This window comes from Aphis gossypii, chromosome 1 (assembly GCF_020184175.1).
Source record: "Aphis gossypii isolate Hap1 chromosome 1, ASM2018417v2, whole genome shotgun sequence".
Taxonomy (NCBI): Eukaryota; Metazoa; Arthropoda; class Insecta; order Hemiptera; family Aphididae; genus Aphis; species Aphis gossypii.
The window spans coordinates 82,213,170-82,230,347 of NC_065530.1; the positions used below are offsets into that span (position 1 = coordinate 82,213,170).

A 17,178-nucleotide genomic window follows, 5' to 3' on the forward strand; every position below is an offset into this window, starting at 1 on the left:
TGAATTTGATGTTTTTACGTGGTTTTTTGCTCTTAGAATTGACTGGCAACTTTTAACGCAGCAGAGCATGTATATAGGTTAACGGGTTTTTAGTGAACTATATAAATTCTGAAAAGTTCTTGTTGTAATATCGCTATATCACTATAATTCTATCTGCACGTCCAAATTAAAGTATTATATTGAATTAGATAAACATTATAGTACAAATCTACGTATAGCGTGTTTCATACTTTAAAAATAATCTTAACCAAAAATTATAGAGTATTATGGTATTAACCACATAGCCACATAGGTGTCTGGTGTATATACACTACGAGTATACAGTGTACTCTCAATTACCCGCGAAATAGGGTGGCAGGGCATTTACGGATAAGCAAATTCCGCGAATTATGATTTATTTTTTATTAGTCGTATTAACAATTACCAAAAAGTATTAATATTAAACAAGCGTATTTACAAGTGTATTTTACGTTGTTATCGAGTAATCGTCTATCACAACTCAATTAAACCAACAATGATGTATAATGTAAGGTTATATATTATATTTTTTTATATACATATAGTATGTAGATAATTCCGCGGAAGACAACGGTTAATCCGCAAAGTGGATAATTGAGATTATACTGTATATATTATATGGGTATATTATAGTAGTATACCCATAGATTTTAAACTCTTTGGAAAAACCGTTGAGAATACCTATAGTAAACTCAAACAATTATTGTGATAAAATGATTAATTATTACAGACAGAGCAGAAACGCGAAAACAAGTACCTAAAGTATTTATTATTTTTCTCAGATAAAATTTAAATTTAATGCGAAAAGGGTATCGAATTTGATACAAATAAATATTATGTTTTACATTGTGCAGGTATATACGTGCAATTACTCATCATATTTTCTATATTGAAATAAAAATAGATGGATCTTTCAAAACACATCATTGTATTATTCCTCATTGGTCATATTACGAGCAATAAATTATCCGACCAGTACATCACAACAAAAGACAATAAAATGCATTTTAATAGTTATTGCCTTATTGAAATTTCAGCGTAACAAATGAAAAAAATTTATAAAAACCTTAACAAATTATTTATTTTCATTTTCAACAAATTGAGAAAAAATAATTATATACCTACAGTCGATTGTGTCTAAAACCTATTTATATATACTTGAAGAAAAATTAAAAATTCTACTTTTACGCAAATAATTAAGGGAAACGAAGAAAATAAAAAACTTGTGTAAAAAAACACCTGATAATTATAGCTATTGAAAATTAAAAATCCTAGATAACAGATTGCCTTCTCAATAAACGTAGCTCAAATCCGACATATTATGAGATTTTCACCGCTCAGTTTATCATGGCAATAACCACAAAATGTGTTTAGAAGACAGAACCATCTTTAACATTCCTCTAATTGTTTCAAAATTACTAGGTCTAGACCTTATATCCATCAAAAATCTATTAGATTTTCTCAGCTATAGAAATACAAATTTACAATCTAATTCAAACAGATTATTTAATGTCATGTAATATTAACCTAATATATATATTAACTTAATAAATTATTAAGAGTAGTTATAATTTATACTAATAATAAGGCATGTAATTTCAAAATGACCATAGTTGCCACCAACTTTCTAAATAAAAAAACAAATTTGAAAACAAACATTAAGTATTACCAAAACAAGTAAAAATTGTAGGATAGGTGCTTATTAACAATCATATTTCAAAAGAAAATAATATAAATAATATTTTTATATATTTAACTTCTAGAGACTTTAACGCATGTATACTATACATTGTATAGGTATTATAATATACTTCGTATACATTTTAAATGGGTAACATATTATTCAAATATTTATTTTTTCAATTAGTACTCATTACTATTTAATTAAATCCATTTTTTAATACTGAATTGAGGTAAGTGCGTATTCGACGCTGCATTAATTATATTCTCCTATAAAATAATCAAAAAGAGCTACTACCCATATCTATGTCTTATATATTATATTATTTATATTATAAAACAGTAATATTTTATACACAATAGACTTATTAGGCTTTACATTATTTTTAACTCGAGTTGTACCACCTCGAACACGTCATACTATACCGATAAAAAATCATTAATGGCGATTTCACCGCGAACAAGACCTTTGACGAAACAATAACCATCACGCAAAACAACTGTATTATTATTATTCATATAATACTCGCCGTTGTCATTATATTATATCATACTATATATACGTGACGTGCAAACGGTCCGTCATCATTTAGGTACTGCCGCTACAGCGACCCATTGTTGTGCCAATGACATCCGGAATATTAGCGACAAACATTATTACGTTCGCCACACCGCGAGCATATCATATCCATTTGTCGGCGTCCCCTCGTCAGAAAAAAAAAATATAAAAAGCAACAACAACAAATCGAAAAGAAGAAACGCGCCGAAACACATGTATATATAATAATATATAATATTGTCGTATACGTCGTATTCGACCAGCGGAGTATCACCAGCTCCGGTCCATTAATCATATTTTGGCGGCCGATTTTTATGTTTTCATCGTAAAAACCGACGGTTACGATCGTATACACACACGCGCTGCACGCATACAGGTTAAGCTCGCGGAGATTTCCCCCCCCCCCCCCAGATCACCCTTATGTGTATGTGTGTGTGTGTGTATATATATAATATAATATGTGTACACACACACACACACACAAATATTCTGTTTTTGTTTGCTGTGACGACTATAATATGGCTGGGGTCGGTATGTGCGGGGTAAACCGAACGGGTGAGCGGCGGTGGGGTGTCACAATGGGTGCCGCGACCAGTGATTTCAGACATGCCTAGGGATAATAATAATAATAATCACACAACGATAACAATAAACGATGACAATAACGGATGCCGCCGCTCCGGCGATTATTATATACGATTTTTTTTTCTCTCGTTCTCACTTCTCCCCGTCCGTCCGTGCGGTCGCGGCGGTGCGCATACACACAGGGGCAGATGACAGGCGGCGGCGGCGGCGGCGGCGGTGGTTCGGCGGCTTTGTGACTCTTTATTTTCACGGATTCAAATGTTTACGGTAACATCTCCATTTGTGTGTGCGCCACTACTATACGTGTGTAAGTCACCCCACACGGCACACATGAGTCGTACGTTACAAGGTGTTCCCCCCCTTTATAATATATAATATCGCTTGTGTGTGTGTGTGTGTTTGTACATCCGCGAGCGCATTCGCTCCGCGCGAGAGATGCGGACAACGTTTTTATTATTATTTTCAATACGTCTCGCACATGCAGTCGTGTATAATAATAATATATTACATTATTATGCGTTCCGCAGTCGAGGCATTGTGCTCGCGATTTCATATTGTAAACGAAAACTTATACTGTCAACTCGCCGCGGCAGCGGCAGAAACGATGGCTTCTGGGCGACGACACCCGCTGCGCCGCGGTCCGCGAAATGCGAGCGTTGACGGGACGCGTAACGTCGTTATTACAACAATAATAAACACACATAAGTTGTATATAATATATGTGTGTGTGTGTGTGTATTTAAATACTTTATATGTAGGCGCACCCGGCGCTTTTCCTATTATATTCGGGAATATTGCGGCTACCCACGAAAACTGGTGTTTTATTATTGTTATCGCCGTTATCACTAAACGACGTGGTTAAATAAAGACTAAAACACGAAATATTCCACATTCCGAGTCGTCGAAATTAATTGATTTTACATCAAACGCATTCCCTAGGTTGAGTTTTGAGGTCCAGTTCTCCCCGTCGTCATCACTATTAAAACATCAACGTTAAAAAACTTTTTCATACCACTGAAATTTATAGGTCCATTATAAGAATATATTATATATTGATGATATAAATTTACAATTTTAAAATAATGTACTTAACTTCACGTGAAATACAAATAAAATCTACGCAAGGCATTATATTATATTTCGTAACGAGTTAGTTTACTATAGTATCAAAGTTAACTGATTAAAATAGATAATGAATATTATGAGTTAGTAGCACTATTATTGTTAAATAACATAAAGTTATCTTTACATATTAATATTATTAAGAGTTCAAGTAATATACTATCTAAATCCTAAATTAATATTATACTATCACATATCAAGGTTATAGTAGATTAAATGTATTTTTAACAATATTGTTAATAAGGAAATAAATACTTAATAATTAACAAATCATTATTTAAATATTATACTCAAATTACAAATATTATCATTTAAATGAGTTTATATTTTATTGCATTTATACATTTGCTAGTATTTTAACCATATAAAATATATTAGTAAGTTATCTATTACTTAATAAGTAAGCTATACTTGAATATAAATACCAAATTAGATGGAAGTAAATATCAAATATTGTCCTTCTTCTTCTTAACAAATTTTGGAGTATCCTACTGACGTATATACAGTACCTATACACGGTTGCAATTCTTCTTTCTATATACAACGTCAAATTTCGCATTTTATTATTTATTCGAATTTATAATGAATTAAATTGATATTTTAAATAGTAAAATAGTTAAATATACATATAAATTAGACTGCAAACATTTTTAATATTATTTTATTATGGATATAATAATATTTACTGATATTCATAATTCATTATTCAACCATATGGCTATCAAACTACCTTATGTGTATAGCTGCACTTCACCTAAATTTTACTTTTGGTAAACAAAATAAGGAAGTTTTGTTAAATGTGTACAGTGTACAGGTGTTTTGAAACCACTATAAAATACAATTTGTCCGTGTTATTGGCATAACAATGAATACTTTAAACAATATTGTTGTGATTGGGAGTGGTATGAAAAAGTATCAATATTTTCTTTTCAAAGTAACCCAAACCCATCTTATCTGTAAAGAAACACAATAGACCATAAATATTTCGAAAACACCAGTAGTAACTATTTAGGTACGAAATTACTCCATGAACCTTTGTATTCGTAGTGCACTTATAACGTTAGAATAACAAAAAACAGTTTAATATAAATAATATTTTAAGCCTCAACAGACATTATTATAAGACCAACAATGCAATTGAATTGTAATCATTTCTATATAAGCATATTATATACAAACGATTCTACTAATTTCCAATGGTTTTTCAAAAACTATATTTTCCCACCATTCCCTGTTTATACATACAAATCTGTAGATACTATTGCAGCCTTCAGGTATATAAACATTTAATAAACTTTTCATTTTTACAATTGGGCAGTTCACATTTTAACAGGTGAAAAATTATCGCATGTACTATAGAATTAAAGTAATAACAAAAATAAATATTATCGTAAAAACAAATCAAAAAATAATGATTCTTGAGAAAAAATAATAAAAAATTGTATGATTGTATAATTATTTTAATTTTAAAATAACCTTTGTCGTTCTTAAAATTGGCTTGAAAATAATAATAATTATCATAAACTTAACCAACTAAACAATATAATGTAACTATGTTCAAATTCTATTGAACATAATATTATATAGTATTCTCTTTCACGACTTTAATTCTATCATTATCTCGGGTACGTCTACATAATCAACAGTTCTGAATACACTTCTTGCCAAAAGATAACTCTCCTCAATTATCATGTACGGCGTCGGCGTATGTATTATCCAGTGGCGGATTCTCCAGGCACGCTCAACACGCGAATATAAACATAATAAGTAAAAATACAAAAATTATTTTGTCATCAAAATGACATGTATGAGTAAAATTTCATCTATTTTAGTTATAGGTACTTATCTATGTTTATCTTTATCGTAACATTCGTAACATTTAGCATGCAATAACAGGGTTCTGAGCTATACATTTTTTTATATCGCTGTTATTCCGAGATCTGCTCCACTAGCAGCCGTCGAACTAACCACCTAGGACATGCTCATTGTGTTGCACTTCGTTTATAATTTACATATTATACGTGCACGAGTGTAAAACAATTTTATTAATTTGTATATTATTTAGTAATTATAAATTAATAAGACTATAATATTATATTATGATAAATGAGCATGCCCATACTTCGGAGTCAGCATTCACCACAATAATCCACAATCACAATTTGCATTAAACGTTACATCTATATTTTTATCTGTTTTTTTAAATAATGTATAATTATTCGATGATATTAAGTATAATCGTTGTAATCATTAATACTTTACACATCAACATCTCGTTGATAGCGTAAAAATTAATAATGTTTACTGCTGACGTTTATTTCAGTAACAATATATTATTGTATAGTATATAACCTCTGGCCAGGTTAGGTTAGGTCCTGCCAATAAACCAAAATCAATAAATAAACGAATGCTCGTACACGGCAGCCAATAAAAATTATATATATTATTATTATTATTATATCTAAATAGATGTCCGACTTCAGGTGAAGTGTCTTCAATCACATAATATAACATTTGTATACATAATAATATGCTGTACAATAGCATAGCTTATTTTTATGAACAGGAAAGGATAACCATCGCAGTTTTTATACAATTTTATATAGCGTTTGACAGACAATAATAATGTTGTCTTTTTTGCCACCTTCCTGCCTATCTATTTAAGCAATCTAAAAATGTGTACAATAGGTTAATTGTTGACCATTGTTGTAACATGTTTATCGAAATATTATTGTTATTATTATTGTTATTGCATTCTTTTTTTTCTCAATTATTGATGGTATCGAATTGATCGAGCGGATTTAGCTACCTATTTTCCTGGACATACAAATCTGAGCTCAAATAACAACAATCCATAAAATATGTATACGATTTCATAAGCCTGTAGTATAAAGCTAGCTTATACCCTATTGTAATATGTATTAATTCAAACCATTTTTACGGGATTTTTCGATTGATATAATATTATAGTCACGCGACTAAGGTTTTTCAAAATAATAGTTTATTGTACAAGAATATGCATGATGATATTATTTTACAATACGAATCACTACAAAAATATCCAAGAGACGATATAATTGAATTTATATTTTATTTTATATTTATTTGTTTAAATTCGGTATACTCAGCATATAACGAATATTAACGAACCAAAACATAAAGATTGCTATTCGGTTTTGGTAAAATTTAATTGTAAATGCTATGCCAATGCTATTACTATGTATACCTATTTTATATATATTTGCAGAGAAAATATTGGTAGGTATTGTATTTGCCAACGTGGGCAAACTGACACCGTTCGACATATTATTCTTGCTGTACATACACCTGGCTTTAGGTGATGCTTTTGTATCAGAGATACAATCTAATTTTGTATAGAGTTACACGGTAAAAGGCTTAAATTCCCACCAAGTAAAGACGTAAAATGTCCATCACGAGAGTCCGCGGGCGGAAGAATATGTTCGCGGCTCATTACGCCCCCTATTTTGCCGCTCTGTGTTATTCTTTATTTTTTTGTTACAAAAACAACATTTTGTTTATTGTTGTTGTTCGACAGCCCTCATAAACCACAACAACTCGACAATACACATAGGGTGTAGATCTTCATTAGCTGAATAATACAACATAATTGCCTTTCATATAAAAGGAAAAATGTTTTATACACTTATTCGAATGGATAAAACGAAAATAAAAAAATCTAACCTAAACTGTTTTAACCGTGGGACCTTCTGAGCAGCCGTTCGTCAATTTGCCATAGCAAAAATAACACAAGCATATCGGATAAAACCCACGATAAATCTTAAATAAAACGTGATGCATGATCAATACTTAAAAAAAAATTATAAAATACATTCCTCGCTTCAATCAGAATCTAAAATACTAATTAATAAATTTAAATAATTGTATTAACATATTATGCAATAATAATTGAAAATATTTGTAATAATATTCATATATGTTTCATTTTATAATCTTTAAACCAAAGACATTTTAACTTACATTACTATATTGGAACATTAAGTCTTCATATACTATATACAATTAATTAAACTAATATGTGATATTCAGCTATAGTAATTATGTTATGGTAACATACAATTTGTTATTATAAATAAGCTAAACATTGTATTGAACTAATAATAATTATATATATTTTGATATTCGGAGTTAATTTTTTCTCATAATCCATCCCATCACTAGCATTATGCCACTTCGTAATGAGGTCGCATCGTTAGAAGAGTTAGCTAAGAAGAAAATTCACGAAATTCTCATGCTAAATAGAGACCAAATAAAAGAAAAAGCATACAAATGGAGACTTCTCTTTATGGAATATCTACCAGGAAATTTAAGAACAGATCTTTTAAGTTATGGGTAATTTATTAAACTTTTGTTTACATATCAAGTATTACACTTAATAAACAACAGTCAAAATTCACCAGGTTTTCAAAATATGATAGTAAATTGTGTAGGCCCAGTTACCCACTTAATTTTTGGGTGCCATTTTCAATCGCTCTTTTTGACAAGAGAATTAAATATGTGCCACCTATATCTATTAATGATTTGGAAAAAGATTTACCACTTTTGCTGTCTTTTATATCATATCTTTGGACATATCGTCCTAAAATCGACAAATTATTTATGAATCTTGTATACGTAAACGTAAGTAAGATGCGTCAATAAAACGTTCAACATAATACTATAAGTATAATAATATTACTACACAACTTAAATGTCGTAAAACTGGTTTTAGAAAAATTGCAATAGATGGAATAACTGTAAGAATAGTATACAACTTTCAATGAATATTTTAAGCAAATGTTTTGATGAAGGTTTAGCAAACAATCTAGTTCAACTTCAGCTAACCTATCAATGTGATGATTCAATTTTAACTGCTATTGGCCGACATTCAAAATATTTAAAAATTTTGGATGTTTCATGTTCATCTACCATAACAATCAATGGCATCAAAAGCTTTATATTTAAAGTATATAAGTAAATCATATCTTGTTATTTTCATGACAATTTATATTTGAATTAGATTGTATTTGTATTTTAAAATAATTTTACTAAGTATAGTACATACTACATATAATAAGAACAGTTTAATTTTAATGAAAACCCTGATTTATAGAATCTAAATACCTTTCAAAATGATATGTTAAATGGATCAGAGGTTCAAATATACGCATTTTTAAAAAGTATAATTGAAAATCGAGAAATATTGAACACAATTTGTTTTACATTAGAAGAAATACGATTGCAGTATAATAAAACTAATAATTTAGGATGGATTTTAATTATATCTTGCATCCAGAGTCTAAGACATCTTGGATGGCCAGGAAAATGGTAATAGTAACTAGATGAATGTACAATTTACATATTGTATATAAAGGTTACCTATAAGTGTACCTATTAGTTATAATTTAAGTTTTTTAAATTGAAAAAAAATAATAACAATAATAATTTTGTTTGTCATAATAATAGGAATATAAAGAAAATAATTATGACCGTTTGGCATGAAATAATTAAACCTAAGACATTCAATCTACAATCGATTACATTAGTTGATTGGGATATAGCTTGTGAAGAAGTATACATGATGACTGAATGTTTACCAAATTTAAGAAATCTCAATACAACATTAACACGAAGTTATGAACCGTTGAATAGTATAAACCATCAACTCTTAATAAAGTTCTGGAATAAATTGAATTCGTTAACATTATACATAGAAAATTCTATTGAATACTTTGAACTTTTTTGTAGAAACGGATATGTTCAAAATCTTTCTGAATTAACAATTAAAAGTGTGGTAAGCTATATTACTTTCCACTTATATTATGTATTTTTCTAATACGCAAATTTAAGTATATATATATATATATATATCAGTATAAGCAATGAATTTAATTATTTTTCAAATAGATAAATATTGAATTCTAAATTTAAAATATTAAAATAAATGAGATTCAAATTTTATTTAAACATTACATTATTAAATATAAATTTTCACTTTGTATAATTTAGAATATTATCTTAAAACGTTAATGTTTATTTATGATTTTATTTTAAATTTGCAAGTAAAAAATTATGGATTTGAGTATTTGACATTTTAATTTAATTTTAATAGATAGTTTAAATATTTTAAGTCTTATAAACTTTTTTTATAAATAATGTTTTAAAAAAAAAATTTCTAATGAACCCTATCTATTCATTTTTATACTTCCTTATAAGTTTGAAATATTTATTACAAATCATCATTTGATTCTTTCAATTATTTGAAATATAGTTTTTATATAGTTTATTTTACATAAATTTTAAATATTTTTAAATTTAACGTATGAGAGAATTCAATTTGTATTTTTATAATTAATAAGAGTTATTAAAGTCTTTAGATATCAGCGTTGATCTAGCATTATTACAAAGTGGTTGTCCAAATCTGATAATATTAGACATTGTTTCCATATTACTTTATATAAATTTAAAACCAACTGGAAAATTTAAATATTTAAAAAAAGTAACTACGGAAGCACCATCTGCAGAAACCAAATCTTGGTTTTTATTTTACGGCTGTCCATCCTTAGAAGAGTTTCAAGTATAAAATATAATATTATATTAATTTGCTCTTAGTAAAAAATAAAATTCAATGTAGTAGTTATAATTTTAAAACATTTATAGATATATAACGAAGTGGATCCAGAATATTGGAAAAATATTTTTATCAATCCACCACCGTTAATATGTCAACAAATGAAACGTTTACAAATTGTATTTGTTCTTTCTAACGAAAATACAGACTTTTTAATCCAGCCATACGTCGTAAGTATGCAGCATTATTAATTATTCAATATTGTACATTCTTTTTAGTATTTTAAAATTACTAAAATAAATTTAAAACCCAAAGATATTATAACATAATATAGGTAGTTAATTTGTAATTAATGCGTTAAAATTAAGTTAAATTCTATATTGATTAAAATAGCTTTATTTAAACATGATAATTTTAAACTTTGATGTAAATAAGTAGTTTAATTTAACTTTACAGCCTAAATTAATTGAATTTAATAATAAATAAATAATATGATAGATGATAATTATTATATTTTTAATATATTTTTTTTTCCAGATGAATTATTCAATAATAACAGAATTTATAAGGAAATGTTTAGTATTGAATATATTCGGTAGTATTCTAAATTTTAATATGAGTGCACAAGATATTGAAAATATATATTCTTTTATACGTATGAATAACTATTCGTTGACAATATATTAATATTAAAACATTTTTAACTTATAATGTTTTTATATTTTAGAGTTTTTTAATTAATTTTAAATTTGAGTTACTTATTACTAATGTAGTTTTACTAGTTTTAGTAGGTAGATCTTTGGAAGTAACATAATACACAACTTATGCTTATATTATATTAATTTATATTATCCATTTAATATTTTAATTAACGAATAAAAAAATTAAAGAAACTATGCAACAAAGATTATTTTTTGTATTACATAATATTAATAAAATTGAATTATTCATCTAAAAATGAAAAATTAAAGTAATATATACATTTATAATAAGACATTGATATTATAATATGTAGTTACTTTAGAAAATTATGATTGGATCATATATAAATATTAAAAATAAAATAGTCATTCAAAATAATAGTGATTATAGTATTTTTTCAACTTATAAAATAAAAAATCTAGGTTTAACTATAATTCACAACTAAATTTAAAAAATGTATAATAAAACGCAATTTATATAAATTATTATGTTTCATAAAATTCGTGGGATACAAAAATGATTCGTACTAAATAAACGTTACTGAAAATAGACTCTCAGATTCGAAATCGACACAGAAACACACAGAGCAAAAGACAGCTGTACATTATACGTGTGTATGTTTATTTGTGCTTTATTGTGCGGGTTTATACACATAATCCAATGTTATTCTTTCATTAACATCGTTCGAGTTGATGCCGACAATAGAAGGCCACCCCACATATGAATCGCTCGGATTATAATATACACACACGCACATATAATATTATATTATTTTGATCAAAATGGCTCGTAGATTTTTTCCCCCCATGCGTTACCACCATTGCCAACGTCCTACTTGGATATATTTATTAGCGGTCAGGGGTTCTCAATGGAACGGGGGGTGACAAACAAAAACAGCCTCCGGGGACGTCGAAACAATAAAAACAAAAAATGTGTATCAATCCTAGTAAATTGATTTTCTTATCAAACAATTATGTTAGTTATACAAAAACACATTTTTTTTTTAGATTTCAATCAAAAATTAGAGGGGTATATATATTTGAAATTGTTGTAGGTTACTTTTTGGAACAGTATCTAAAAATCCTTAACAGATTTACACTCACCATATTTTCTAAAAAATTTAATTGACAGCATTATACAAATAGTTCATTTTCAAATGTTTTAGTTATTTTCAAAAAAAAACATGGGAAATAAGAAAACTCATATCATTGAAATTCTAGTATTAATAATCAATGGTCTTATCAAAATTAGTTATACGTAAACACACATTTTTAACGATTCTATTTTCGATTTAACCAAGCTCAAATAATCAATTTTTTATTGAAACTATTTTGTAATTAAATTTTTACTTTCAAGTTGAACGATACATATTGCACAAGTTTTTATTAATAATATCACACTGAAATGAGTGCCATATGATAATATATCATATATGATCAGGGTTAGAATTTGGTTAAATTTACTGCAACTACTTTTTAAAAAAGTGTATTCTTTATTTTCTTCTTAAGTTAAGTTAGAAATAGATAAATTATTAATTGAATAATACTGTTTTTATTTCTTCATAACAGAAACTAAAATTTAATAAAATGAACCTAATTATTCTTGATTATAATAAATTAACTGTTATAGGTTTGATGTTTATAAAAAATGTTTGTTAACAATTGAGAAAAATTATAACTAAACTGTTAGTAGCACTAATTTCACCTTTAAAACAAATGTTGACTACATTTTTGTATCATACATTGCTATGAATTAAAAATATATAAGATTTAAAATAAAAATTTGTTTTAATTCATAAGATAAATTGGGAACATATTGTTAATTTAATATAATACAAAATTAATTTCCAAATTTTATTTATACAATCATAATATTCAATTTCAAAATTGTAATTTTTTAGTAGTATATAGAGATACTATACGTTTACTGATATCATACTTCCAACGTAAAATATTTAAAAAAAAAATAAATAAATAAATAAAAATAAATATTGTTTATGAATACGTAGGCTCTAGTGCATAATAGGTATAATATTATAATCCACTGATCGAAACACAATAAAAAAATGTACAGCTGTAAAATCTTTAATCCGATATGTTTGAAATGTTTGAATAAATAACATCATATTTGTTATACCAATATCGATATGCCTTATTAGATCACATAAATAATTCATTCGATGTAAATCAACAGATCGGTGACTCCAGGTGAAAAATTAATTTCCTATTGAAAACATTTTAACCCTGGTTTTAATACTGAGTATTTTTTCAACGAGGGCACGAGATCAACAACAATACATTGATAATTTCGTTTCACAAACATCTTGGTTTCAAATCGGTACAAAAATTCCATTCAATGACACTAACAGTTATTTATTCATTTTCTGGTGGATTATATAGTTAGATATATGTATCTTTTATGCGAAAAGTATAGACGTAAGTTTTTTCTTGTTTAATCATTAAAGTATATAAATATAATCATTTTATGTTTTTGGAAGTATCAACATTATCTATTTAAAGTCATTAAATAAGCTAACAAAATTACCATGGTTAATGATAAAATAAGAGGTTTAACATAAAATAAAAAACAAATTTGAATAAATGAAAATTATTTAATGTCATAATAGTTATTGTATAACATATGATAATATATTAAATATTAAAATAAAATAAATATTTAATGAGAATTTACAAGTATAATATGATGTTATGTTTAAAATATCATAAGCTTTGAAATGTGGTGACCGCATTGTGAACGTTAATTTTCCTACCAGCTACTACTGTTTCGTACTACATAATATATTGACTTACTGTATATAGTGTACCTACATAATATTATACAGCATAACAATATTATATTATAACAATAATTTTTATATCAGTTTGGTATCACTATGTACATTTTTGCTATAATAAATAACGAGAAAACACTTGCGCTAAATAGAAAATTATTTTTCACATAACGTAACGATGCCTATTGTCGTGAGAAAGAAAGTCAACCAGAAAGGAACATTTTCCACCAAAGGGTTTACCATCGTTACCAGATTTATTACATGACCCAATACGTCGATATAAACTCAAAGCTAATAAATATGGATTCGCAGTAGCAAACAATAAATGGCATATAAAAATTTCAAGCAAACCAATATAATGTACCGACAGGTTTATGAGTTTTAACCAGGGGGCCAGCCCAAGGGGGTTAACAAAATAATAATAATAATATTAACAACTAAATTGAACAAATGAAAAAAAAATTGAACGAAAACTGTCTAGCAATAAATATATCTTTATAATCGTATGAAATTCTATTTAGGTTTTTAAAATAACCCCAATCAGATTGGTTCTATTGTCGAAAAAAAGGGTTATAATATATATTGTGTCATACGTGCGGGGAGGTGCAGCGGGAAAATTATAATAAAAAATAAGCCAGATTATATATACACATATTATACAATATACATATATAATATACATATATAATATTTTGCACGATTGCACAGGGCTACAGAACAATATTCACAACCGAACTAAAATGTTGGCTGTACATTGGGTTCACGCCTATTTTTTTATCGTTTAAATGATAAATATATATACATCCGAAATGGGGCGGACATTTAGATCGTGGTACAGCCAATTTTAATAATTGTAGTTGACATTATGTTAAACATATTTTGACGACCGATCGAATTCATTATAATACAATAAGCCGATGCAAATTAGACAAAAAGCAGTTTAAACAACTCACTAAAAAATTATTATTCGAAAAAAATATCGTAGTATTCGTATTTAAAATAAAATATCCCCTCACCATCGCAAATAAACAATGAATATGATATACTAACAAATTGTTCTAATTAAATACTTAATCTAACCCTTAATATGCACTTACACTTATTAAATTACCAATTGATTATTACCATAAGCCTAACCTAACCCTAACCTTATGACATAAGGAATACAATACTTAAACTATTCACTTCATATCTACGTAATGACTGTACTAAAAATATATTTACTATTTACTGTCTCAGATAGTAAGATATTTTCGTGTCATTAGGTTGTAAGAATAATTTTATGATCTTGAACCTTGATCCTATATTTCACTTCCAACTAATATAATATCTAGAAATTATTCTACTTTGTTCGTGATAATGTCATTTATATACGAATGAACAATATCGATTAATATAAAACTATTGCAAATAAATTACGGATAATTTGTAAAATAAAACATTATGCTGTGCTAGGATAATTTTAAAAATCGTTCTCGTATATTTAAATATAACATGTATAGGATTTATTTAAAACGCTATTATCAAAATCGCATACAATATAAATATAAAATATTCATGTGCCTAATATTTATAAAACGTTATTTAATATACTTATATACATAATAGGTCAGTGGCGGTTTTGAGGGTGAGGCAAGTGAGGCGGTGCCTCACCTAAAATTTTGTAGTAAATAATACTCTAAAAATATAATTCATAGCTCACCGATAGCACACATTTCGCCAACAATTGTTAACGTATTTATAAAATAATCTTGTTTACGAAGTTTAATAATATGAATTATCATTTATTTTACTATTGAATAATATTATTCCGCGTTTATTAACAAAAATAGTGATAAACTGATAAGAAATGTACGAAATAATTATAACGTAAACAAACCCTCATATTTCAGCCGGCGGCAATATTCCGATGACGTTGAAGAGGCACCGTGTAACGTCGCCTCTAATTGTTACTTGTGTACATGAATTACACACACACATGTAAGTACGCGAATGCACGCGACTATTTAATAAGCAAAATTGCGCATGCGTAATGATCATCGTGAGGCTCGTTTTTCATCGCCTCTGAGTACTAAAAATAGATGAGTAGATAATGTGGTAAGCCCGCAGCTGTAATTGCAGCACGTTAAACAACAACACATAGATATAGATATTAGATAATCATAAACTGTTACTATTGTCACAGAGCCTAATGAAATCGATTTCAGTATAAGTTTAATTTTTGTTATGAAGGGATGGGAAGTAATACACAGGTACGTTGCCTCACTAAAAAAATACATCCAAAACCGCCACTGTAATAGGTATTATTATTAACGTATGCCTATGTTGTGCGTGTCCTGTAATATCTTTTGGTTTCTTTTTTTTCATATATATAATATAAAGATAAATATACAATAAATAAGAGCGTGAGTTTGTATATATATATATAATATTAACCTATTCGTATTCCCGGAAGCAAAGTCAAGCAGTTTCTTTTCACGGTATTTTACTGTAAAGAAATATATACATGTATACATTTAGAACGGACCCTTTTTTTACCCGATTTACCCTAAGAGGGTTGAGTAAGGCAGAAGCTATATGGAACAAAACAACATAATACTTTATGTACCAATAAATAAAGTGTTACGTCGCATAAACCAAAAATGGGACATTATAATATATATTATACCGTATACACAGTATCAACGGCAATATAGTCGGAGAGCAGCAGGTTGCAACTCTTCTCTCCCTCTGCGCTTGCAGCAGAAGCATCTCTACACGATCATATTGTATATAATAATACGTAAAAGGGCTGAAGAAGCTGCTTCTGTGCGTGACAGGCGTGATATTGCTATAGTTTTTTTGTTACTTAGTCGTGTATAAGTATTATGGCCCGGGTCAGTGTAGCCTAGCAGCAGCAGTTTTTTTCTTTTTTTGCTTCGAGTGCGGGTTCTATATTACCAGCTACTATATTATACATATTATATTATTATTATACGGGGCCCAATATAACGACATACACACGTTACACACTCCACACTCTTGGTGCGCTGCGTATAATCCACCGAAGGGTTAGACGTCCCGCCGATTCGCCAAAGGCTTCTTCTTTTCAGTCAAACAAAAAATATGTATACATGTATATTAGGTATATAT

The 17,178-nt window shown here is 27.9% G+C and overlaps 1 protein-coding gene across 3 annotated transcripts; it reads left to right on the forward strand.

Moving 5' to 3' along the window:
* The first annotated feature begins 5,711 nt into the window (after nucleotides 1–5,711).
* Nucleotides 5,712–11,257, forward strand: LOC126554688 (uncharacterized). 3 transcript variants are annotated; one of them, XM_050209741.1, is made up of 9 exons: nucleotides 5,712–5,769; nucleotides 8,165–8,335; nucleotides 8,404–8,623; nucleotides 8,715–8,948; nucleotides 9,096–9,310; nucleotides 9,449–9,776; nucleotides 10,353–10,559; nucleotides 10,643–10,783; nucleotides 11,091–11,257. In XM_050209741.1, the coding sequence occupies exons 2-9, from the start codon at nucleotides 8,169–8,171 to the stop codon at nucleotides 11,238–11,240; spliced, it is 1,662 nt and encodes a 553-aa protein (XP_050065698.1). In that variant the 5' UTR covers nucleotides 5,712–5,769; nucleotides 8,165–8,168; the 3' UTR covers nucleotides 11,241–11,257. The 3 variants fall into 3 exon arrangements, with proteins under 3 accessions (XP_050065698.1, XP_050065702.1, XP_050065706.1); XM_050209745.1 differs by lacking the exon at nucleotides 5,712–5,769 and adding an exon at nucleotides 5,783–5,802; XM_050209749.1 differs by lacking the exon at nucleotides 5,712–5,769 and having other exon boundaries at nucleotides 8,188–8,335; nucleotides 8,390–8,623.
* The last annotated feature ends 5,921 nt before the right edge of the window (nucleotides 11,258–17,178 follow it).